The following is a 26,696-nucleotide window of genomic DNA, read 5'->3' as shown; positions in this document are numbered from 1 at the left end:
TCAGGAGAAAGTGCTGGTAGCAGGCACTTGTGGTTTGCCACAGAGAATCAGTCCATATTCAGTGCTAGTAATTTTTTGGTCCTGGTAATTTTATATACTGGTGCTGGGGTTCGCTTAAGAACAGTTTTTGCCTCAGCAGAGGGTTGACAGAGACCTCACTGGGCTGGGCCTATTCTAGAGGGACAAGGTTGGAATCTTCTCTGCTGCCTCCAACTCTCAATTTCAGATCGACTGTGCTAAGCACCGCTGTGTTGATGAAAGTGAAGGACGTCTTTGGGCTGAAAGCAAGGGGTTCCTGTACTTTGAAACTTCGGCTCAAACTGGAGAAGGAATCAATGAGATGTTCCAGGTAACCTAGCATTGTATTGTTTTAGAGTTTTTGTGTCTGACCATACCGAATTTTAGCTTAATGATGAGGAGCAGAAAGTAATAGAAGTTTCTTATTAGAATAAGCTGTTTCTTTTCAGAAGCAGGTAAGAAAGAGAGAACGGGAGAGAGAGGGTGAGAATGAGTGTGTGTGTGAGAGAGACAGAGAAAGAGGGAGATTTGCCTGCCATCTCCTTTAGATCAGAATTATCTACTTATCAGAATTACTGGGAAATTCTTCAAAATACAGATTGCTGGGCTCCAGGTCCACTGGAAACTTAATGTTTTGTTGGAGCTGAGGAATCTCGATTTTAAAAAACCTCTCTGGGTGATTCCTCTGATTATCAAGTTTAATAACACTTATTATATGCTTACTTAAATGGGAGAAAGACTTTCTTTAAAACCACGTTTGGTTACATTTATATGCATAATCAAATGAAAGTATTACTTTGGCAAAATTGCCTTGCCATAGCTAATATAATCTTAGTTTGTAGCCCTTGAGGGTACAGTTAGAGAGAGACCAGGAGACTATCATTGCAGAATCAGTGAGTCATATGTAAAAGTTCCGTCTCACCAATCAAGTAGGCAGGAGAAGGATGCAATCTGAGTAGATGGTCACTTTTTAGAACTTGGGCTTCCCTTGTAGCTCAGCTGGTGAAGAATCTGCCTACAATGCGGAGACCTGGGTTCAATCCCTGGGTTGGGAAGATCCCCTGGAGAAGGGAAAGGCTACCCACTCCAGTATTCTGGCCTAGAGAATTCCATGGACTGTATAGTCCACGGGGTCACAAAGAGTTGGACATGACTGAGCGACTTTCACTCACTTTTAGAACTGAATAATCTTGAAGCACTTTAAGGGGCACCTAGAGGGCAGTGGCGACCCACTCCTGTACTCTTGCCTGGAAAATCCCATGGACGGAGGAGCCTGGTGGGCTGCAGTCCATGGGGTCGCTGAGGGTCGGACACGACTCAGTGACTTCACTTTCACTTTTCACTTTCCTGCACGGAGAAGGAAATGGCAACCCACTCCAGTGTTCTTGCCTGGAGAATCCCAAGGACGGCAGAGCCTGTGGGCTGCTGTCAATGGGGTCGCACAGAGTTGGACACGACTGAAGCGACTTAGCAGCAGTAGCAGCAAACAACAAATTAGAGTCAACTTTTAATTCTAGTTTCATTTGGAAGTGGTGGCATGAATAATGCATTTTTTCTTATGAATATATCTGATATTTTAGGAATTTTTAGCATTTCAAATAATGTAGCTATACTATAAAGAGTTGTTCTTAATTACTGAGTGGGATTTCATTTAATCTTTTGTACTGAATCTCCTTCTCACAAGATGTCATCCCTCCTACTAGAAGACAGGTTTCATCCTTGGCTGACAGACTGAATTTGGCATCAGTAGCTTCTATTTCAAGACCAAACATGGTTGATGCTGTTTTGCCACTTTTCTAGCCCTTTGAGTACATAGACCCTTGTGAGTATGTTCCAATATGTGTACAGTAATGATACTTAACCATTGGAATAGTACTTTACAGTTCTGGAGAAGTTTACCTGTTTCATCTCATTTGAAACTCTCAACAGTGTGTGGCAGGTATCATTCTCATTTCAGATATGAGACATCCAAGAGTAGTAGTGATTTGTCCAAGAGGTATAAATAACTGTCTCAATGTCTTTCAGCACTTTAAAGATATTTGAGTTTTCCTGTAGTCCTTGAGACTATTTTTTTTCCCATTTTTCCTCTGTGTTTTAGATCACACAATCGCTATTGATCTGATTTCAATCTGTTAAATCTATCAAGTGAAGTTTTCAATTCACGGCTTTCCAGTTCTAGAATTTGCATTTGGTTCTTTTGTATAGTTCCCAGTTTTCTGCTGAGATTCTCTCTTTACTCATTTTGAACATATTTTTCTTAATCTCTTTGAAATATATAATAGCTGCTTTACAGTTTTTGTTCAATATCTGAACCATCTTGGGTTCAATTTCTATGGACTACTTTTTTTCCTGACTATGGATCACATTATTGTTTCTTTGTATGACTAGTGACTTTTTATTTAACACCAGACATTGTAGATAATACACTGTAGAGACTCAGTTTGTTCATTTTCCTCGAATGTTGATTTTTGGTTCAGCAGGCAGTTCAGTTATTGACAGATTACACTGAATTTGTGTAGGCTTCACTCTTTTGCTTTAATAGTAAGGCTCAGAAGGAAGCCCAAAGTGTGTTCAAAGCTCTTCTAATCTAATTTAGCAGGACTCAGCCTCCAAATTCTGTCCCTCTTGCAGATCTTGTCGATTCTTGGTTTTAGGTTTTGTTAGGCTGAGTCTGCCTCCTAAAGCATATCCTTTTTGTGGCATCTCAGCTGGGTGCCAGGGGTATGAATGAGGTGTTAAGGGTGTCCCTCTACCTTAACTCTCATGAGTCTCTCTCACTATTGAGTCTTTCCCCCTCTCATGAGTCTGTCCCCAGGGAGGCTCTCTCACTAGAGCCAAACTCTAGTATCCCCAGGATGGCTCTTCTCCTCACACTACTAGTCAGTTCTGTTCTCAATCTCTCAATAGTTGTTATCTGGTAAGCCTCAGGTGACTTCATCCTCTATATGAGCCTAGCCATCAGCTGCAAACTAGTAGGGAACCCCCACATGGATTTCTTGGGGCCCAGCTCCCTCCTATCCAAGGCCCTGCTCTGCAGATTCCAGCCACGTCAGCATCCTCAAGCTCTGACCTCTGCCTCCTTAGCTCAGTGGGACTTTGTGTCTTCTTAGACTCCAGCACTCTGTGACATGGTAGGAAATGGACTCAGATAAAAGACAAAGGAGCAGTCTTACACTTGTTGTCCACTACCTGAAAAGAGTTGCCTTATATATTTACTTTTATAGTTGTTTCGCAGGATGTTCCCATGATTCCAACATGGCTGGCACTCAGACAAGGAGTTTGAAGAGACTTTTGACTTCAGTTCCAGTATTCTGTATATCACACCATAGCTGGCCTTCTATTACATTACTTGTTATGACTAAATCCCTCAGAAATTTGTGAGGGTTTATATTTTAGGTTAACTTATAGACTAGTAGAAAACCTTACTGATACATGCTGCTGCTGCTAAGTCACTTCAGTCGTGTCTTACTCTGTGCGACCCCAAAGACGGCAGCCCACCAGGCTCCCCCATCCCTGGGATTCTCCAGGCAAGAACATTGGAATGGTTTGCTATTTCCTTTCTCCAGTGCATGAAAGTGAAAAGTGAAAGTCGCTCAGTCGTGTCCGACTCCCTGCTACCCCCTGGACTGCAGCCTACCGGGCTCCTCCGTCCATGGGATTTTCCAGGCAAGAGTACTGGAGTGGGGTGCCATTGCCTTCTCCACAGGCAAACATCTGGAAACTATGTTTCCTATTAGGTTGCTTTTATTTTTTAGATAAATCTAGGGTAGAATTAGTGAATAATTAGTCTGTTTAAAAAAAAAGGCTAATAAAGAGTATAATAAAACAATTCTATAAGTACTTAGAAGTAGTACTTTCCTGCTGGTTCAGTTTAATAAATACTTTCTTTGTTTCCTATTACTTAATAGATACTTTACGTCAGGAAGGAACTTGGTTTTATCTTACACTGTTAGCACAGAGTAATATTAAGATAGACTAAAACTAAGTCAGCACTTGTCTTGGAATCTAGCAGCTTTTCCTTTGACACCCCTTTTCACATGTCAAGGTTTCTTGTTTAGGTTGCCAAGTCGATTAGCTGATACTGGAGATAAGAAAGAGGAGTCAAAGAGAAAGAAAAAAATTTAGATGATAATAGGAACTATAGAAATAGCTGAACAAAAAAGGAGAAACGACTTCCCTGGAGGTCCAGTGGTTGAGACTCCACCTTCCAGTGTGAAGGTCACAGGTTTGATTCCTGGTCAGGAAACTAAGGTGTTAGTGGGGCTGCACCCCACATTCCTCAGGGTGCAGCCAAAAATTCAAGAAAAGGAGGAAGGGAGATTTTAAAAAATGGAGGAATGAGGAGATAAGTCAATTTAAAAGTCAGTTCAGTCACTCAGTTGTGTCTGACTCTTTGTGACTCCATGGACTGCAGCACGCCAGGCCTCCCTGTCCATCACCAACTCCTGGAGCCTACTCAAACTCATATCCATTGAGTCGGTGATGCCATCCAACCACCTCATTCTCTGTCATCCCCTTCTCTTCCCACCTTCAATCTTTCCCAGCATCAGGGTCTTTTCTAATGAGTCAGTTCTTTGCATCAGGTGGCCAAAGTATTGGAGCTTCAGCTTCAACATCAGTCCTTCCAATGAATATTCAGAACTGATATTTCCTTTGGGATAGACTGGTTGGATCTCCTTGTCCAAGGGACTCTCAAGAGTCTTCTCCAACATCACAGTTCAAAAACATCAATTCTTCAGCTCTCAGCTTTCTTTATAGTCTAATTCTCACATCCATACATGAGTACTGGAAAAGCCATAGCTTTGATTAAATGGACCTTTGTTGGTAAAGTAATGTCTCTGCTTTTTAATATGCTGTCTAGGTTGGTCATAACTTTTCTTCCAAGGAGCAAGCATCTTTTGATTCCATGGCTGCAGTTAGCATCTGCAGTGATTTTGGAGCCCCAAAAGAAAGTCTGTCACAGTTTCCACTGTTTCCCTGTCTATTTGCCATGAAGTGATAGAACCAGATGCCATGATCTTAGTTTTCTGAATATTGAGTTTTAAGCCAACTTTTTCACTCTCCTCTTTCACTTTCGTCAAGAGGCTCTTTAGTTCTTCTTCGCTTTCTGCCATAAAGGAGGTGTCATCTGCATATCTGAGGTTATTGATATTTCTCCAGCAGTCTTGATTCCAGCTCATGCTTCATCCAGCCCAGCATTTCTCATGAGGTACTCTGCATATAAGTTAACTAAGCAGGGTGACAATATACAGCCTTGACGTACTCCTTTCCCTATATGGAACTAGTCTGTTGTTCCATGTCCAGTTCTAACTGTTGCTTCCTGACCTGCATACAGGTTACTGAAGAGGCAGGTCAGGTGGTCTGGTATTCCCATCTCTTGAAGAATTTTCCACAGTTTGTTGTGATCCACACAGTCAAAGGCTTTGGCATAGTCAATAAAGCAGAAATAGATGTTTTTCTGGAACTCTCTTGCTTTTTCCATGATCCAGTGGATGTTGGCAATTTGATCTCTGGTTCCTCTACCTTTTCTAAAACCAGCTTGGACATCTGGAAGTTCACGGTTCATGTATTGCTGAAGCCTGGCTTGGAGAATTTTGAGCATTGCTTTGCTAGCGTGTGAGATGAGTGCAGTTGTGCAGTACTTTGAACATTCTTTGGCCTTGCCTTTCTTTGGGATTGGAATGAAAACTGACTTTTTCCAGTCCTGTGGCCACTGCTGAGTTTTCCAAATGTGCTGGCATATTGAGTGCAACACTTTCTTTTAGGATTTGAAATAGCTCAACTGGAATTCTGTCACCTCCACTAGCTTTGTTTGTAGTGATGCTTCCAAAGGCCCACCTGACTTCGCATTCCAGGATGTCTGGCTCTAGGTGGGTGATCACACCATCATGGTTATCTGGGTCAATAAGATCTTTTTTGTATAAATCTTCTATGTATTCTTGCCATCTTTTCTTAATATCTTCTGCTCCTGTTAGGTCCATACCATTTCTGTCCTTTATTGTGCCCATTTTTGCATTAAATGTTCCCTCAGTATCTCTAATTTTCTTGACGAGATCGCTAGTCTTGTCCTCTATTTCTTTGCACTGATCACTGAGGAAGGCTTTCTTATCTCTCCTTGCTATTCTTTAGAACTCTGCATTCAAATGGATATATCTTTCCTTTTCTCCTTTGCCTTTCTAGTATTTTCTTTTCTCAGTTATTTTTAAGGTCTCCTCGGACAACCATTTTGCCTTTTCCCATTTCTTTTTTTGAGGATGGTCTTGATCACTGCCTCCTGTACAGTATCACGAACTTCCATCTATAGTTCTTCAGGCACTCTGTCTATCCAATCTAATCCCTTGAATCTATTTCTCACTTCTACTATTTAATCGTAAGGGATTTGATTTAGGTCATACCTGAATGGTCTAGTGGTTTTCCCTACTTTCTTCAATTTAAGTCTGAATTTGGCAATAAAGAGTTCATGATCTGAGCCACAGTCAGCTCCCGGTCTTGTTGTCACTGACTATATAGAGCATAATGGAGCAGGCAATGGCACCCCACTCCAGTACTCTTGCCTGGAAAATCCCATGGACGGAGGAACCTGGTGGGCTGCAGTCCATGGGGTTGCTAAGAGTCAGACACGACTGAAGCGACTTAGCAGCAACAGCAGCAGCATAGAGCATAAATTGGATTAAAGATTCACTGAGCATGGCCCCGCCCATCAGAACAAGACTCAGTTTCTCCCTCAGTCAGTCTCTCCCATCAGGAAGCTTCCATAAGTCTATTATTCTTCTCCATCAGAGGGCAGACAGAATGAAAACCACAATCACAGAAAACTAACCAATCTGGTCACATGGACCACAATTCAGTGAAACTATGAGCCATGCCGTGTAGGGCCGCCCAAGATGGATGGGTAGTGGTGGAGAGTTCTGACAAAATGTGGTCCACTGGAGAAGGGAATGGCAAAGCACTTCAATATTCTTGCCTTGAGAACCTCATGAACAGTATGAAAGGGCAAAAAGATAGGACAGTGAAAGATGAATTCCTCAGGTTGGTAGGTGCCCAGTATGCTACTGGAGGGCAGTGGAGAAATAACTCCAGAAAGAATGAAGAGACAGAGCCAAAGCAAAAACAACACCCAGTTGTGGATATGACTGGTGATGGAAGTAAAGTCCGATGCTGTAAAGAACAGTATTGGATAGGAACTTGCAATGTTAGGTCCTGAATCAAGGGAAATTGGAACTGGTCAGACGGGAGATGGCAAGAGTGAACATTGACATTTTAGGAATCAGCAAACTAAAATGGACTGGAATGGGTGGATTTAACTCAGATTACCATTATATCTACTGTGGGCAAGAATCCCTTAGAAGAAAGGGAATAGCCATCGTAGTCAACAGGAGTCTGAAATACAGTACTTGGATGCAATCTCATAAATGACAGAATGATCTGTGTTCGTTTCCAAGGCAAACCATTCAATATCACAGTAGTCCAAGTCTATGCCCCAACCAGTAATGCTAAAGAAGCTGAAGTTGAACGGTTCTATGAAGACCTACAAGACCTTTTAGAACTAACACCCAAAAAAGATGTCCTTTTCATTATGGGGGACTGGAATGCAAAAGTAGGAAGTCAAGAGATACCTGGAGTAACAGGCAAATTTGGCCTTGGAGTACAGAATGAAGCAGGTCAAAGGCTAACAGAGTTTTGCCAAGAGGACACACTGGTTATAGCAAACAGTCTCTTCCAGCAACACAAGAGAAGACTCTACACGTAGACATCACCAGATGGTTGATATTGAAATCAGATTGATTATATTCTTTGCAGCCAAAGATGGAGAAGCTTTATATAGTCACCAATTTAAAAGTAGCTGTAATGTATTAAATTAGTGTTTTGAGTGAAGTTATTCAACAACAATAGTGCACAAGGCGTGAAATATGAGCAGGATCACAAAATAATTTTCACTTTAAAAAACATAAAATAGGAAAAAATAATAACAGTTTACAGAATAAGAAAAGACCTATAAGCATATGAAAAGATATGCAACCTCCCTTATAATTAAAGAAATGGAAATAAAAACTGTGAGATAACATCAGATTGGTAAAAATGAAGATGTATAATAATGCCCAATATTGAAAAGAGTATGGGGAAGTAGGCATTTCCATTCACTGTGATGGGAGTATAAACTGGTATAGCCTTTTTGTATGACAGTTGTCGAAATCAGAAAGTAAAATGTATACACACTTTTATTCAGCAATTTTGCTTTCAGAAATTTATTCTGAAACAGTATCCCCACAAGTGTGCAGAGATATGTACCCATAAAAAAATATTCCCTAAAGCACTGTGTGTGTGACGCAAAACTGGAAACAGTCGACCTGTCCGAGAAGAGGGAGTTGATTAAGTAAATTATGAGCACAGTCAGTCACACAGTGGAATACCAAACACTCATCAAAAGGGAGGAAGAAAGTGTCTATATGCAGCTAGAGAAAGATTCTAAGATTTATTATTACGTGAAGAAAGTTACAAGGTGCTCAGCAGTGTGTTTAATCTGCTCTCTTTTATGTAAATACTTTGGGCTTGGATATGTGTACTGGTACTGAGAGAAAATTATTCTGGAAGGATACTGAAAAAAATGTATTAACAATGGTTTACCCCGAGGAGAGGAACTGGAGGGGCAGGGAGATAGTTTTCATTTTACATTTTTTCTATTTGAATTTTTCTAATAATATTTGTATACTAGTTTTTAATTTCAAGTATGACTGAGAGTAGGATCATAGGCTATTTAAATTCTTATACTTTCTGCGTGCTTAAATATGTACATAATATACATATATGTTCTACATATATGTATTAGTATAAAAGAGAAAAGGTATGTTTGCTTTATTGTGAATTTTAAGTTATTGGATTATATTAAAATTCTTTAAGTTGATGCCTAGAAAGAATTCCTATTTTCCCCAAATCAGTTCTCCTCTGGGATGTGTTTTCTTTTTGCAGACCTTTTATCTATCCATAGTTGATTTATGTGAAAATGGCGGAAAACGTCCTAACACAAATAGCAGTGCTAGTTTCACCAAAGAACAAGCAGACACCATTCGCAGAATTCGAAGTAGTAAGGACAGTTGGGACATGTTGGGAGTCAAACCTGGGGCCTCGAGGTAAGCAGTGCTCTCAGGTCCTAGTGCTGCCTTCTGTTATAAAGATTCAGTCATCAGGATATAGTGTGATATCTTCCTGTAATGGGCTAGAAATATGAAGATGTGTGGAAACAGATTACTTAACACTACTCCTTCACCAAATTAAGTGAATAGCAAAGAAGGGAAACAGAGGGCACAGTGGCCTGGTGTGGGGACGATGTCGTGTGTCTGTTGTGTGAGTACCTTTTGAAATGGTATGCTCTTCTTTTGTTGACCAAGAGTCTAGAAACAAATGTAACCTCAATATATACACATATAATCACAAAAGAGAATTCTTAAAGCTTAGAATTTTTGAAAAAGAATGTTAGCAATCAACTTGTTGAAACACTTCATTTCATACGTGGGAAAACTGGGACTCAGGGAAACTAAAAACGCAGTCAGGGACTCCGGGAGTTAGTGGTGGAATTAACCCTGAACCCTGTGTGTCTTCCTGTCTCTGATTCTGTGTCTCTCAAAAATCATTGTAGTTCCTCATCTGTGTGTGTTTATATTAAATTATTTTATTTTAGCCAAAATAATTATTTTGGAGAAAAAGAAATACAATCACTACTCTTCATGAAAGAAATAAATCGTTACCTAGTACGATTATGTAACTTTTCCCCCAGTCTTATTGAAATATAATTGACATACAACACTGTATAAGGTTAAGGTGTATAGCATGATGATTTAACTTACATACATTGTGAAACAATTAGCGAAATAAGTTCAGTGAACATCCATCATCTCATAGAGATAAAGAAAAAAAAAAGTTTTTTCCTTGTGATTAGAACTTTTGGAATCTACTCTCCTAAGAACTCTCAATTGTTATCTCACTTTTAACTCTATAATAATACTGTTACTATGCGTATTATTGGAGTTCTCAGATCTTTTTATTTTGCACCATAGCTTTCCTCCCTATGTTTCTCCCTTTCTACTTTTTCACCTTGATTCCCAGAAAAGAAAAAAGTACATCTCAAAACTGCTTTATCAGCATCAACAACATTAAGTATCTCTTCTCCATTTTGGTCTCATAGCATTTCTTCAGGTTCAGAAGAGAAGAGGGGATGGGAACAGGGAGACAGTTATTGGTCACCCTTGACTTGACAGGCGTTACTAAGGATGCTTTAAACACCTGACAAAATTCAGATGACCTTGCAGCATAAAGTTAATTGGTGGCTTTTGGGGCTTCCCAGGTGGCACAGTGGTAAAGAATCTACCTGCCCATGCAAGAGATGCAAGAGACTTGGGTTCGATCCCTGGGTGGGGAAGATCCCCTGAAGAAGGGAACGGCCACCCACTCAGTATTCTTCCCTGGAGAATTCCACGGACAGAGAAGCCTGGTGGGCTACAGGCCATAGGGTCACAAAGAGTCGGACACACCTGAGCAACTAATATTCCTTTTACTATTGTGTATCAAATTCAGCTTTTTTGTTGTTTTGGCCTTTCCCTTACTGACTCTGCTCCCTGGCTGACTTTATCCGCTGTTTCCTCCTGGAACTACATGCCAGCTCTCCGTTCCCTCTCTGGCCTCTGACAGTTCTCTCCCTGCTGCTCTGTGTTTCCCATCACCGGATCAATTCCTGAACCCCATCTTCTTGCAGAGTCCTCCCCCAGGGGCCCTGCCCTTATGGCCTCTTGTCCTCATCGCTTCCATCAGCAATTATTTGCCAAGTGCCAAATGCCTGTGAGGCGCTAAACACTGTCTGTTTTCAGTTGATCATGTTTGTATACTCACTTTGTATTGTCTGTGTTTCTACTTGAATGTTACGTATTATTTGTCCATTGTTTGTTTCCCAGTCCTTTAGTCTCACCTTTGAGAACGGGTCACGATAATTCCAGATATGCTTACTGCAAGAGGTGTTCTGTTATCCAAGCAGCTGAAGTGCAGTGGGCAGAGGGTGGGGGCTGACTTCCCTACTGACAGAGAGCTCTGCTTTTTCTTTGCAGGGATGAAGTCAATAAAGCATATCGGAAACTTGCTGTGCTGCTTCACCCTGACAAATGTGTAGCACCTGGTAGTGAAGATGCCTTCAAAGTCGTTGTGAATGCCCGAACAGCCCTCCTGAAAAACATCAAGTAGAAAATAGGAAAAAAAGGTGTAGGCCTCGAGTCCAAACAGACTTTCTCTGGTGGTAAAATAGCCAACATGGGTTTTTCCTCCACAAAATTCTTACAGCCCTTTTCACTCATGTGCTGTCATTAGTAAACCAGTAATTTGGGTGCCTGTTTCCATGTCACAGACATTTTGCAGAGAGACGAAATGAAGAGAACCGAGTGCCACTTATACACTATCGTTCATTTTCTATTTCTGAATGATGATAGATTTTTTTTTCTCATGAGTTGGTAAGCTCTGTCAGTATAGCATCGCTTAGGCACTTTGCTCAGGAAAGTCCACGAAGTTTCTGGAAGGATAGGAGGATCTTTTTGCTTTTTCTTTATTAAAAAACATTCATCATCAGAGGAAAAAAAACAAAAATGGAAGCAAAAATAGCAGAACCCCTGAAAGTGTGTGACCTTGCAAGCAAGTTGCCCCTTTACAATAAGTTTCTTAGATGATATTTGCAGCATCAGTCTGCTTAATTAATGCATGAACTCTTGGCAGCCCTTCGGAAGTGAAACAAGGTGGTGCAGTCCTGAGCTGAGTGGCCCTTTTTTGACGTTCACTCTGTGCCCCTTCTCCATCACCGGGGGAGAGACCAGCCAGTCTTGAGCGTAGAGGTGGCAGTAGCCGCAGGTTCTGGTAGGCTGGCTGCTGCTAGACCTGCCCCTGGGTCTGAGGCCTTTCCCTGGCCATGGGAGTGCTGGTAGCTGTAGGGGCATCTTCACCTAGGAGTCAGGAGTCAGATCCCAAGACAGAAATGCCTGCAGGTCAAACTGGATTGTGCACACATCCCCAGAGGGCATGACCCGCCTGGTTCGGTCGTGTCTGATGCCCTAGGAGAGCCCCCATAGGAGGCTTCTGCCTTTCCTTGTTGCAGCAGCATTTGCCGAGACAGGTGGGAGAGACAGGGATGCGTGTCAGCCTGGGGCCTCCCTTCGCTTCCTCATCAGTGTGAGCTCCCCTTCCCTCTTCTGTTCCTGCCTTTTCTCTTAAGGTACCACATCTGCCACCACCGCTCTCTTCTCGAATCCCCGCCTTCCGGCTATTGCCTCCTCTGTCCTGTGCAGCCTTTGCCGGGGTCTGGTAGACCAGAGACAAGTATAGATCCTTTGGGTGGTGGACAGAGAGATCTTAAGGCCCGTGTGGGAAGAATCTGTTACTTTTGTGTAGGTTCCAAATTTCTGATCAGTAATACTTTTAAGCTGCAGATTCTGAAAATTAATTTCACATAGAGAAATCCATTCTCTTGCCATCGTCTCTCTCTCAGTATCCAAGAGATGGATGAAGATCGCGCGTCAGGACTGGCCTTCCTTCCAGAGCTCACAGAATAGTGTCACCGCGTGGTGCATTATACCATCCCTGTCATGTTACTCAGATTTTTAGCTGTGACCAAGCAGCACTAATTGGGGCTTTAAAGTATATGAAACTTTGCCATCAGTGAATTTTAAACAGCTATCCCATATTGATTGCCAAGTAGCATTCGCATTACCCTACCTGAGAAGAAAAACCACTTTCATTTAATTCACACCCACTGTAGCCTTCTAAACCCTTCCCTTCTCCAGAGCAGCTTCTCTTTGTGTGGCTGCCCTTGGGCGGCACTGAGCTGGTTGTCAGGAAACCAGAGCATTGTTTTCTAGTAAGAGTTTTCATTTTGATATTAAAAATGCTTTTTTTTCTTAGTAAAATTGAGATATGAGATATGATTTTTTGTGGGATTTTCCTTCATTTTAACTAGTTTCTGGGCCTGTAAAACTCAGGCCAAAGTTCTTCAGGGCTTTAATTTTGCTGTAGGCCTTCATCATGCCTAAAGTGACAGACATAGATCTGCTCTTGTGGCAGAACTTAGGAGTCATATGGATGAAGGACCGTGCGTGGTGGTGTCAGCCCGCATTGACATGACGGCTCACTTGTGTATGTGGCCCTGTGTAAAAACTGGTGCCAGTTTTCATCACTGTCATTAAACACTAGATGGGTCACCTCATTCAGCTACATTGTGCAGATGAGCAGTTATAGCAGAGAGAGTTCTCTAGTTCTTCTATTCACATCCTTATGTAATGAGTGACTTGTTGACATTTAGCCTGATCTTGATTCTTAGGTCTTGCTCACTTCCCAGCACCTTGATTACTCATGTTAAGGATGGCTATGTACTGCTTCATTTATGGAAAAGAAAGAAAAGAAAGTTAAAGGTTCAGGGTCCTAGAATTTTTCTGATTTCCATAATTCTGAGTAGAATGTCAAGAAGTAATGAAATGAAGCCTGATCTGCAATGAAAAGTAACTTCATATAAAATTTTACAGACCTCTGTGCATTAATTTAAATTCTTGGTACAAATGTATATTTTTTAGTTCAAGCTTATTAAAATTCTTCAGCCAGTTAGGATTGCACAGTACATCAGTGAGAGTAACAACTAGCAGAATAATTTCAATGGCTAAAGAAAATTTTATACAGGATCTTGTTTTCTTTTCAAAAAAGAACAAGAAGTTTGAACAGCTGTTATTCAAGAAAAGCCATTTCTTCTGCATCTGAGTCACCAAGAATGAACACTTTAAAAACTTGTTAGAAATCCCTGGAGGCTTTTGAAATTAATCGCCAACCTACCTAAGAACTTTAAAATACACCATCCTTTTGTTCCTCTGTTCCTCTTCCATGGCTCCTTTTGAATCAGTATTCTCAACTGTCAACGTGTCTCTTACTTCAGCAGTGTCGTTTATTTCTTTGCATAAATGTGTGCTTGTCTAGACTTGGAGATACTGTGCTGCTTTCCCAAGATAAATTGCTCTGATTCTGTAGATCGCACTCTGTTCTTTAAGGCTCACATTTACCTCAGGAAACTCACGTTAGCATGTTTTTTTTTTTTTTTTTGCATTGAATTCTCAAATGGTAATTATTTCTTTATACTGGTAAACTAGTACCTAATTTACTGTTCACTAAGTGAGCCATAGATAAGGCAGCTAAATTTCTGAAAGAAAGAAAATGGGCAGCCCTTGGTTGCTGTGAATCAGTAGTAAGGTCCCTATTTCTCAAAGAACAATGACAGAATCTCAAGGGGAAGGAGGTATTTCGGTCTCATGTTAGAAAGTGTGGGGGGCGTGTGTACATTGCCTTTGACAAGGTGTCAGTGTCTGTCCCCTAAGCAATTTCAGTGGGCCCTGGAATGTCACTCCCTTCTCCACTACACTCTGTCTAGCTCACTCTGAGTCTGACTACATTTTTGTGAAACTTTTGCAGAGAAATTAAGCCGCAAAATGCAGCTAACTTCCTTCCACTGCAAGTTTTACAAAGGGAAGAGGGGTTCATATTTCTCATGATAGGTACCTAGCACAATTGTAAGAGACAGTTACTAATGTTTATATGTTGGTGTTTCCATTAAGCATTTCTAGAGGAGACGAAAGCTTAAACTTGTGGTGTGGATGAGTTAGATCGTGTCTGACAAGCAGTGCAATATGAAGCTGTGCAATAAAGGCTGTGTTGTGAAATGAAGCGCTGGAAAGCTGGACAGTTCGGGTTAGCTTCCTGCAGCAATTGCCAGCAGGATGGTCTGCCCTTGGCCCAGGAATGCAGAGTCTCTAAAGAAACCCTTTGCTCTTATGAGGTAATTTATGTATTTGCTTTCTGTTGAAATAATGGAAAATGTTAAAGCTAACAGCTGTCTATGTCTTGTACAGAGAGTGTCATATGTATTTAAGTTGTGTATTTTTATAAAGTAAAGCCAAATGCCAAATGGTCTGTGGGCTGCACTTATTTGTTGAGACACTGGTCTTTAACGCAGAAGCCAGTTGTTAACAGCTGAGATCATAGATAAGACATCTTGCTTTAGTTGCCAGTGGGTAAAACGGAGGAAATGGCATTCAGTGGTCCCTCAGGCTGTTCTAACCTTAATTCAGTTGTGATGAAAGAGCTCTAATTTTCATTGTGAATGTCACATGAGAATGCGCTCCGCTCCTGGGGAACCACTCTACCCTCTCCACACTGCTGACATGTGCTAAAGCAGAGCTGCCAAATCCTCCTATAACCTTTGCCTTGCTCCTTGGTCACAGAGCTTGGCCTGAGAGATGGGAATGTCACCCAAGCTCTGGAGAAGGAAATGGCAGCCCACTCCAGTATTCTTGCCTAGAGAATACCACGGACAAAGGAGCCTGGCAAGTCCATGGGGTCGCAAGAGTTGGACACGACTTAGCGACTAAACCACCACCACCACCACCACCTGAGATCTTTCTAGTTGGAATCTAGGAAGACAGACTTTCTCTCAGGACAGAAAGATGGGAGGAGTCCTGCTGATGCTGGCAACCGTGATTCCAACCTCATGGAAAAAATCAGAGTGAATGAAACAGACGTTCAGAAAGAGACCGTATCCGTATGGCAAAGATGTTCCTTCCAGTCCCCAGGGTCCCCTGAACTGGCTGCTCTACAAGCCCGTCACCCACCCCAGAATCCTCCCAATCAATCTCCACTCCCCTGTTTTCTGCTTAAGTTTGTTGGAGTTTGCTTTCTGTTACTCGCAACCAAAAGGATATTAGAAAATAATAGACATTAAGGGTCATAAGCAGGAATGAGAAAGCTATGGTCTGTAGACTGGTGCAGTACTTGATAAGTGAAGTGTGACAGTTTAGATATTAAGTATATCCAGATACTTGGTGTTTCTGTTTTAAAACAATAATAACCAACTGTAAAACTGAGAAGAATTTGGTTTACTCATTTTGTTTCAGGATCAATTTAAGATGCACAATTTTATCTAGCTTTTTTGTTTCCTTTTGATCCATTGCCTATCAGGGGCACTTGTAATATGGTAAATTTCTAATCAAGCTTTATTGTTAAAACAGTCATTCACCATGCATTTATTGAGCACCTACTATATGCCAAGCTTTGTTCTAGGCACTGAGGATATAACATAACACAGAATCGACAAAAATCCCTGCCCTGTGGAGCTTCATTCTTGTTGTTGTTCTTTTTAATTTGCGAAATTTTGAAGAGAGCTTCATTTTTCCTTATAGGTTTATTTCTGAAGAGGCAAATTTGCGTTTTTTTTAACTGCTCTTCAAGATATGCAATTTTGCAATTAATACTCTGATTGCTGCTACATATGGAAGACCATGTAGGTTGTTAAAATGCTGTATTAATTTTTTTCTTGAGAACTTGACCACTATCATTATACGGAGTGGTTTTTCCTGTTGACCTGGAGGACATAGTACTAGACTTTAGGCGTTTCTTTATATATGTTTTATATTAAATAATTAAAATATTAATATCTTCCCCCATAGCAGTTGATAAGGTTGTGTTCATTTTGAGGGGAAAATACCTAGAATCTCAGTTGTTGTTTTAGTTAAGTAGTGTTTACCTCTAATTTCACCCAGTTAAAATTCTAATTAGCGGCCTGTTCTAAAGGATGCTTGGACTTTAGGAAAAATTATTTCTCTGTGCATCCTAAACAGATAGAGTCAGCAGATGCAGCCCAGGAAAGCACTTGTACTAGGGAAGAGAAAGTAAAAGTCTATGACTGAGAAAAATCGAGGTGCTGCATGCCTCAGATACCAGGATGTGAACATTCTGCTGGTTTCAGAATAAGAGAGAAAACAAAAAGGTTCATGCAATAAATACTAAAGAGAGAGGCATCGTATTAGGATAAATTTATTTAAGCTTACACTTTTAACATCACTACATATAAAAGCAACCTGCCAGGCAGTTACTGCCTCCTAGGGGAGATGTAGGTCTTCGCAGGTAGCACCAGTGGTAAAGAACCCACCTGCCAGTGCAGGTAGACATAACAGATGTGGGTTTGATCCCTGGGTCAAGAAGATCCCCTGGAGAAGGAAATGGCAATCCTCTCCAGTACTCTTGCCTGGAGAATCCTGTGGGCAGAGGAGCCTGCCGGGCTACAGTCCATAGGGTCGCAAGAGTCGGACACAACTTAGCAACTAAACCACCACAGGGGAGATGTCAGCGTTTATATGAGAAGATGCTAAATCCCCATGCTGTTCCCTCCTGCTCACAGTGCTGGTGGGGAGAGCACCTGGCCCACGAAAGTGATCAGTTTCAAGAAAGGTTAGCGCTTCTGCCAGGCACTCTGGGCTGCTGGCATGCTGGACAGGGACTCTTTAGTGAAGCGTCCTAGTGAAAATTTAGATATAAGGAAAATCAGTAAGGCTTTGTGTGGCGAGGCACAGAGCCAAGCTGCTCTTCATAAGAGATGAACAAAACTTCCAGGGGTTGGGGCTACCTAAAGGAAAAGGGAGAAAAACTTGGATGAGCAGGAGCTGAAAGCTAGGGTACAAAGAAGGATTATTAGAAAGATCTTAGATATTAAAAATTATTAGATAATCCTAGAAAGACAGCCAATGAGAAGTTCCCAGTGACAGAAACAATCAAAGGACTTTTCAGAACATGCTTTAGTAATGTTAGCCACATTTTACAGATAAGAAAACTGAGGCTCAGAGAGGTTAAGTGACTTGCTCTAGGTCAAACAGAAAGCTGTAAAAATCCAAGCTTACCCAACTTTAGAACCCAGGCTCTCATTGTACACTATCAGCCTCACAGTCCAAATTTTAAAGTACTCTGCTTCATATTCATAAGTAATGTTGTACCTGCTTTACCATGTTACTTACATAGATATAAATAGGCCTGCCTTTTTGATGGGGTTGCTTTTTTTTGTTGTTGTTCTGGATCTCATCAAAAGTGAGATCATATTATATATACTTTTATTTGTCTTTCTCTTCTCATTCAATAGTACCTCATAAAAATCTTAAGTCAGTTGGTTTAGATTTAATTCAGTTTTTTTAGTGGCTGAATAATAATAATTATGTTGGTATGTCGTAAATAATTCAGCCACACAACTTTGTTTCTAGCTTTCTGTCACTACAAATAATGCTGCAGTTTTATCCATGTTTGTATGTTTTTATGAACTAGCAGAGTTTTTTAATTAACTTTTTCAAAAAATTGAACTGAATAGTCAATGGAAGGCTTAAAACTCAACATTAAAAAAACTGAGATCATGGCATCTGGTCCTATCACTTCATGGCAAATAGATGGGAAAACAATGGAAACAGTGACAGACTTTATTTTCTTGGGCTCCAAAATCACTGCAGATGGTGATTGCAGCCATGAAATTAAGACACTTGCTCCTTAGAAGAAAAGCTATAACCAACCTAGACAGCTTATTAAAAAGCAGAGACATTACTTTACCAGCAAAGGTCTGTATAGTCAAAGCTATAGTTTTTCCAGTAGTCATGTATGGATGTGAAAGTTGGACCATAAAGAAAGCTGAGCACCAAAGAATTGATGCTTTTACACTGTGGTGTTGGAGAAGACTCTTGAGAGTCACTTGGACAGCAAGATCCAACTAGTCTGTCCTAAAGGAAATCAGTCCTGAATATTCATTGGAAGGACTGATGCTGAAGCTGAAACTCTAGTACTCTGGCCACCTGTTGGGCAGAACTGACTCATTGGAAAAGACCCTGATGCTGGGAAAGATTGAAGGCAGGAAGAGAAGGGGGTGACGGAGGATGAGATAGTTGGATGGCATCACCAACACGTTGGATAGGAGTTTGAGTAAGCTATAGAAGTTGGTGAAGCCTGGCATGCTGCAGTCCATGGGGTTGCAAAGAGCAAGACATGAGTGAGTGACTGAACTGACTGAAAAATTGAAGTATAGTTATAAACATTGTGTTTGTTTCAGCTATACAGCAAAGTGATTCAGTTATTTATTTCAGATTTTTTTCCATTATAGGTTATTATAAGATATTGAATATAATTCCATGTGAATAGCCCTGCGTTTTTAAAAAGACCACAAAGGTACAATTTTCCTCATTAATGGTCCAAGTTCAAATTTTTGTGCTTAGGAATGAAAAAAAAACTCTTTCTGAGGTGTGCCCAAGCCAAGAGGGAGTTAACTTGACAACTTAAGTTAACAGCAAATTAAAATATGGAATATGATACATCTGGATATTTATTAACAGGGTTATTTAAGTGAAATTCTGAACAAACTGTGGTAGAACCCTCTGATGCCTGCAGAACAACTTGAAAATCATGTCTTAAGGGATATCGGCCCTGAGAATCTTAAGAAATAACTGGTGGGCAGAGACAGATTCCTTTATAACACCTGTCAGCCTTATGATTTTGTTTCTGGGTGATTTTCACATCCCTAACTTATTCTTTTGTCATCTTTAGAACTGAGAAGCTATTAAAGGGCTGTTTCCCTCCCTCGCTCCACCCCAAAGCTTAGCATTTCGCACTAGAATCACTAGCATTGCAGGAGGAAAAGCTGCTTTATATTCATCATACTGTGTAGAGTGACCAACTGGGTTGTGGGTTTTAGGGGATGGGGTCAGGTTGGCATGACTTTCTTTTAAAAATATATTTTATTGGAGTACAGTTGAGTTACAGGTTGTGTTTTCTGCCATATAGCACAGTGATTCAGTTACACATACTTAAATATGCATGCTTTTTCATATTCTTTTCCATTATGGTTTATCACAGGATATTGAATATAGTTCCCTGAGCTGTACAGTAGGACCTTGTTGTTTGTGCCTAGTCACTTCAGTTGTGTCCGACTCTTTGCGACCCTGTGGACTGTAGCCCGCCAGGCTCCTCTGTCCGTGGGCATTCTCCAGGCAAGAATACCGGAGTGGGTTGCTATGCCCTCCTCCAGGGGCTCTTCCTGACCCAGGGATCGAACCCGCTTCTCTTATGTCTGCTGCATTGACACGAGGGTTCTTTACCACTAGCGCCACCTGGGAAGCCCCCCTTGTTTAGCCATTCTGTGTATAATAGATTGCATCTGCTAATCCCAGTGGTTTGACTTTCTGCCTTATGCTTATCTAGATTATTTGAGTTCTCCCAATGAATGTCAACTACTTTAATCATCTAGTATGTTATATGAAACCAAACACTAAATATAGCACCTGATTAAAAAAGAGATTCACTCTGAAGCTTGTGTGGGGACTCTACAGTATGGACACTCTGGGCTATAATTAAATCTTTACATTAGTAGAAACTTCAGACTAAAACAGAAAAAATGCTTTTAGTAATTTAGAAGTTTTTTAAAAGCTAATATAGCATCAGTGCTCTCTGGCTGGAATTTCAGATTCACTTACTGTAGTTACGTATCCGCAGATAACACAGAAGCAGTGGAATTGAAGTCACAAGGCCTGAGGCAGAGGCTTATCTGTTAACAGTGTTGTGTGAGGGGCCCCCTTCTGAGGCTCGATTCCTCCATTATTAGATCAGGTTGATTATACCTGTGGCCCTTTCTGGTCTTCCCAGGTAGCACTAGTGGTAAAGAACCTACCTGCCAATGAGACACAAGAAACATGGGTTCAATTCATAGGTCGAGAAGAACCCCCAGAGAAGGAAATGGCGACCCCCTCTAGTCTTCTTGCCTGGAGAATCCCATGGACAGAGGAGCCTGGTAGATTACAGTCCGTGGGGTCACAGAGTCGGACACGACTGAAGCGACTTAGTACATACACGTGGCGCTTTCTAAAAATCATTATGTTTTGAGATTTTACAAAAGCAATAAATACTAGGCCTCCATATCTCTTGTATATAATTCTAGTGCAACACTCCTACCTCCCAAAAAAAGAAGAGGAAGGAAAAGAAAAACTAATTTAGAAAAAAGTTAGTGAATTAAGTTTTTCCTGAAGTTAACAATAGGCATTGTTGAACCTTCTCATTTCTTTTGATCAAGAAACCCTAAAATTCTTGGAACTTGAAAATATGATATGGCATCTCATTTTACAAAGGCAAATGTCACAGGTCTGAAATTTTTAGTAACAAAACAATAAGACTCGGATGTTCAAAGATAATCTTTATTCTTGTGAAATGGAAGTTATCCTGGCTCCCAAGCTCACCATTTTCATCAAGGACAGGTAAACTTAAAATTTGCCTTCTAAGGTAAGTTACTCATTTCTGGTTTTAAACATGATCAACTTGAGATTAAAACTCAGTAAATGCAAGGTCCCCACCTCCCCCTCATACTTCCACTACCGCCTCTTCCCAGGGGAGATCTAGAGTTGGAACAGGGCTGCCTTACCTCGCCTCTTTTGGCCTTCTTGGCATCTTTCTTCCCAGTGGCCTCACCGGCTCTAGCTGGTCCCACCTGGCCTGCCATCTGCTGATGTCATCATGGTCCCAGCAGGGCTTCCAGATTGAAGGTCCTGGCACTCATCCTCCTAGGTGTCCAAGCTGAGCCCAGGCTCTTCTGCTGCCTGGTCCTTTAAGCACCTCTACGCCCTGCTCACCTGGGCAGTCAGTAACATGGACCACTTTCCCTCAGCCCAGCAATGAGGCACAACAGCCCCTCTTTCAGTCATCGCCACTCTATGCCAAGCTTCCCTGGTAAATTGCAATGCTCCCAGACTACACCTTGGAAACCACCTTGAACTTCTTTATCAGGCCGAGGAGTTTATGGTGTGCTGGTAAACTGACTCTAGGAGGCGGATGAGAGCCCTGGTTTGTGGGTTTTGCCCCAGTTTTCATGGCATAAATACTCTTTGTGGTTGATTCCAAGTTGGGAAGAGATGCACCAGTAAACTTTCATGAACTGTGATGACAGCAAACTCCAGCTTAGCTCTGGGTTTACCTGCAGAAAGTGGAGGAGGCAGGGTTTTGTGCATCCTCCAGTGTCTAAGCTCTCCTCACACCCCTCAAGAACCTCTCCTTTTAAATGATGCAAATGGTCTTACAAAACGGAAAGAGGGCCAGACTTAGAAAACGAGCATTGTTGCTGGGGGATGGTATATAGTTAGGGAGTTTGGGAAGGTCATGTATACACTTCTATATTCAAAAGGGATAACCAACAAGGACCTATGGTATAGCACATGGAACTCTGCTCGATGTTATGTGCCAGCCTGGATGGGAAGGGGGTTTGTGGGAGAATGGATACATGTATATGTTTGGCTGAGTCCCTTCACTTTTCCCCTAAAACTACCACACGTTGTTAATCAGCTATACCCCAATACAAAATAAAAGGTTTAAAATTTGGGGGACAAAAAGAAGGTCCTCTATCTCATCCCTTCAACCAGATGGTTAACCCTTTGGGGCAGGGTTTAAGATTCAGCCTCAAAAAAAAAAAAACAGATTCAGCCTCATCTCTTACAGCACTTGTCACAGTGACTTGCGGGAGGCACTCATTAATTCTGTTGACTGATTACAGTCTTTAACAATATTGCTGTTAAAGACTGAAAACCTCACTCCATTTTCCCTAATAGAGCCCTAAAGGTGACTCGCTTCATGTGATTTTTCCCTACAGACTGGATAAAATTAATCCAGTGCCCCAAAGATATTTATTCCTGCACTAGAGTGTATACCCACCACATTGTCAGGGAATTTTAATACAGCAAGGCTTGGGGTTCTGTAAAATGCACTTTGGGGGGTTTGGTTGAAATTAAACTAGTGTATATCATGATGTAAATTACTAGGTAGGAAGATTGGCTTAACTCACTAACAGCCTCTGGTCAACATCATCAGTGGGTATTAAGTCTTTGATAGTCTTTTAAAACCAAAGTGTATGATTCATTGCAGCAAGGATGGATTGAACACCTGCTATTTGCGGAGCATGGTGGGTGCTTCAGGAACTGAGAAACTGTGTAGGACAATGATTCCCAAAGTGGGAGCTGGGACCAGCAGCCTGAGCATCACCCAGGAGTTTGTTAGAAATGCCAGTAATTCTTGAGCCCCATCCCATACCTATCTACCGGATTATGGGGGGCCCAGCAGTCTGTATCTAGATAAGCCCACAAGAGGAATCTGGTGTGTAATGTTTGAGAGCCACTGATAGAGGACAGACTGCTCTGAAAGAGCATAGAGTATATTGTCCCCTGACATCCCCTCACTAAATCTCTCCTGCTTAAATTGACCAAAGTGGTAGGAAAGAACGCATGTCTTGTAGAGAGAAGGAGGTCCTGCGTTCAGAATCTGGGTCTGTCATTCAAAGCTCAGTGACCTTGGGCACCCGTCTTTCTTCTCCGAGCTTCTGTTGCCTTATCAGTGAGTCTCTTAAAGTTCCCTCTGCTCCCCAAGTTCCTCCCATCTGTTTCGTTTGTGCAAGTCTGCAGGCTTCTCTTGTTTCACTCATTTCCCTTTCTTCTACCAGCCCTGGGCTGTGCCCCTACTTCTAGGGCAGCACCTTCAGGATGACAGAGAGGGACTCTATCTAAATAACTCTAGGTTTTCAGAGATGTACAGCTCACACCGGCTTGGCGGTGCTGGGCAGCCTCTACCCCACCCCCCACCATCTTCATGTGTCCATTTCACCTTAAAACTCTTGCTGTCTCCATCACTGCTTTTCTGGGGTGACTGTGCAGTGTTGCTGCTTTAGGAGCCTCTGGCTGAGTCCGACCTTACAGAGGGCACAACCTAGTTACCTCTGCCTTCAAAAATAGAAAAAACTGGGGAAGTAACACTTTCCCGCAGGGGTGTTTCCTGCTCAAACACCTACTTTTCAAGCTTTTTGTTGCCTATAAGATAAAATCCAAGTTCCTGTCACTTGTTGAGCCCTTACTATAGATCACAGACTTCCTCCGCAACTTTAAAGTATTTTACCTGACTCTAAAATGACCCCTCGAGATAAATACTCTATCCCCGTAGTATGGATAAGGAAATACGCTCTTTAAAAGGTTGTGTCACTTGCCTAGTACTGCAGCACTGCATTGTTGCTGTGTGATCTCCCAAAGAGATGTCCACCCAGAACCTCAGAATGTGACCTTATTTGGAACAGTCTTTGTGGGTACAGTGAGGGTGAGAACCTTGAGATGAGCACATCCTGGATGAGGTGGACCCTGAACCTAATGACAAGCCCTGAGAAGAGAAGGAGGAATCAGTGAGACACCAGAGAGAAGGAGGCCCTGTGAAGACAGAGCAGAGATTGGAGCTATAAGGACCCGGGCCAGGGAATACCAACCGTTGCTGCAGCTTCAGAAGCTTGGAGAAGGGCAGGGAATGGATCCTCCCAAGGGAGCAGCCTTGTCCACACCCTCCTTTTGCACCTGAGGCCTTGAGAACTGTGAGAAAACAGATTTCTGCTGGGACTTCCCTAGCAATCCAGTTGTTAAGACTTTGCCTTCCAAGCAGGAAGTGCAAGTTCAATCCCTGGTTGGGGAGCTAAGATCCCACGTGCCTCATGGCCAAAAAACCCAAAGGTAACACAGAAACAGCATTGTAACAAATGCAATAAAATGGTCCACTTCAAAAAAAAATCTTACAATATATAGATTTCTGCTGTTTTAAACCACCCAGCTTGTAGAAATGTGTTATGGCAGCCCCAGGAAACCAAAACAACCACTGAGCTATTTTAAGAGTGGAATGTGGGTTCGGACTCGGGCCTGACTATAGCACCCTGCTCCACACTGCCTAACCCAGCCTCCCCTCCCTTTGTCCCCTTACCCCCCTCCCCACCATTCTCCCCCTCCACCCCACCCCCAGTCCGGGCTCAGTGGACTTCTCGGTGTCCTCAGGGTCCTTCTGCTGTCCACGGCCTGTGGCTTTGTACTTGGTGCCCCCTCGTCATGGCACGCTGTTGTGGACTCAGTGTTTGTGCTACCCTCCAAGTGCATTAAAGTCCTAACCCCCAATGTCATAGCATTTGGAGTTGGGGGTATTTGGAGGTAATTGGGTTTAGATGAAGTCATGAAGGTAGAGGCCCATGATAGAATTAATGTCCTTATAAGGAGAGGAAGAGACACAGAGCTTGCTCTGAAGTCCAAGCAAGAAGGTGGCTGTCTGCAAGCTAAAAAGAGAACCCTCCTCAAAACCTGGACCTGCCAGCCCCTCGATCTCGGCCTCCAGCCTCCAGAACTGTGGGAAAGAAATGTCTGTCACTGAAGCCCCCAGACTGTGGCATTCTGTTACAGCAGCCTGACTGGACGGAGGCACACGCCCTCTCTTCCTCCTCGCAAATTCTTGCTGAACTTTTATGTCCAACTCAGATACCTCCTCCTCTGAAATGTCTCGAGACTCACTTCTGCTGCCCAGGCACATTTCATAGATTTTCTCCTCAGCTGGACAGGGGTCTCTCCAGTGTATTACTTCTTGGCAGACTAAGACCTTATCTTTTCTTTGTGTTCTTGGTTGCCTAATAAAAGCATAGTCAATGTCTGATAAGTGAATGAATGACCTTTGTTGCTGGACTGTGAAACAGATTGAAGATCTTTCAACCACGTGTTTTCCAACTGATTATGAAAGAAGTCACAACACAACTGAATGTTGGTTAAAAGGAGCCTAATGGAGAGTAAGAAGATAAGGAAAACGAGGGTGCATTTAGCATCCAACTATGTTGCTCATTAACCCGTCAAAGCTTGGCATAATTTCCTCAGTGAAACTTAAGTATTTTCCAGGTTTATAGAAGTTCCTTGGAAAAGTGACAGGAGAGTTGGCTTTGTCAGGAATCAGGCCTAGTCCATGAGGGCCAGCAGAGTCAGTAGTGTTGGAGGCCTGTCCAATAGCCATTTCTCCTCCTTCCTTGTTGGTAGTGTCTGTCCCCCCACTGTGAGGCTCAGGGTGAATCATGAGTGATTGAAGCCGTTTATGGTGGTACCAGTTCTTCTAGTGACTGATTTGGAAGTGGGTGCGTGACCCTGCTCTGGCCAAAAAGACATAATGGACATTCTAGGGAGCTCCCAGGAAAGAATTTCGTCCTCCTGAAAAGGGCAGCATGGGAGGAAACTGTTTGTCTCCTTCTGTGGGATAATGTATCTGTGTATGATGCTAGACTGTGGTACCAGCTGGCCAAGACGGGGAGAGGTAGCCTGTGATGGCAGAACTGATTCCCTAAGGGTGGCAGGGCAGAATCTGGAAAGCAACATGCCCCTTACAGATGGGTTTGAGCCACCAAATAACTAACCTTAGACCTGTTCTAACCAAAGACCTGTTATAGAGATATTTTCTCTACCGTTAAGCCATTGTGAGTTGAGTTTGGGGTTACTTAGGACAGAAATAATCCCAACAATTCTAATACAAGTTAACTACCCAAAAACACCTCTGGCCCCACTCCAGGAGAGATGGCTGAGAACTCTACCATTTGTAATTGATTAAAGAAAAGTTCTGTATGTTAAATTATAAGTTTTACCCTTGAGAGGGATTAATCACTGAGCTTTTAACACCTTAGCATTTATTCATTTATTCCTAAGCATTCCTTCTTCCATCAAGCATTTATTAAGTGCCTTTTCTATGCCAATCACTCTGTTAGACTCTGGGATAAAACACACACACACAATGAACAGTGAGTATCAATGTATACCTAACAGTCAAATCCTTTATATTATTCTCTCTAAAGTTATTTAAATGTATTTTTTGTTTGTTTAAAGGCATTTTTGAACTTGGGCTTGACTTAAAAAGAATTCCCACTTACAGCTACACTAATCCAAAATCATGAAGAAGATGAAAAGAATGTAGATGACTTGTGGGGAAGTTTTATTAAGAGAAGCAAAGAAATACAGACCCCT

The 26,696-nt window shown here is 42.0% G+C and overlaps 1 protein-coding gene across 1 annotated transcript in view; it reads left to right on the top strand.

The window, feature by feature from the left end:
• Positions 1-14,986, top strand: part of DNAJC27 (DnaJ heat shock protein family (Hsp40) member C27) — a 38,254-nt gene extending 23,268 nt beyond the window's left edge. Inside the window, exons 5-7 of the mRNA XM_069580261.1 lie at positions 227-349; positions 8,986-9,146; positions 11,112-14,986. Coding sequence (XP_069436362.1) covers positions 227-349; positions 8,986-9,146; positions 11,112-11,244 — 417 coding nt within the window. The 3' untranslated portion in view covers positions 11,245-14,986. The remainder of the gene's footprint in view (positions 1-226; positions 350-8,985; positions 9,147-11,111) is intronic.
• The last annotated feature ends 11,710 nt before the right edge of the window (positions 14,987-26,696 follow it).

This window comes from Ovis canadensis, chromosome 3 (genome assembly GCF_042477335.2).
Source record: "Ovis canadensis isolate MfBH-ARS-UI-01 breed Bighorn chromosome 3, ARS-UI_OviCan_v2, whole genome shotgun sequence".
NCBI classification, from domain to species: domain Eukaryota; kingdom Metazoa; phylum Chordata; class Mammalia; order Artiodactyla; family Bovidae; genus Ovis; species Ovis canadensis.
The sequence above is the reverse complement of the archived record's forward strand: the minus strand, read 5'-3'. Positions and strand labels throughout refer to the sequence as shown.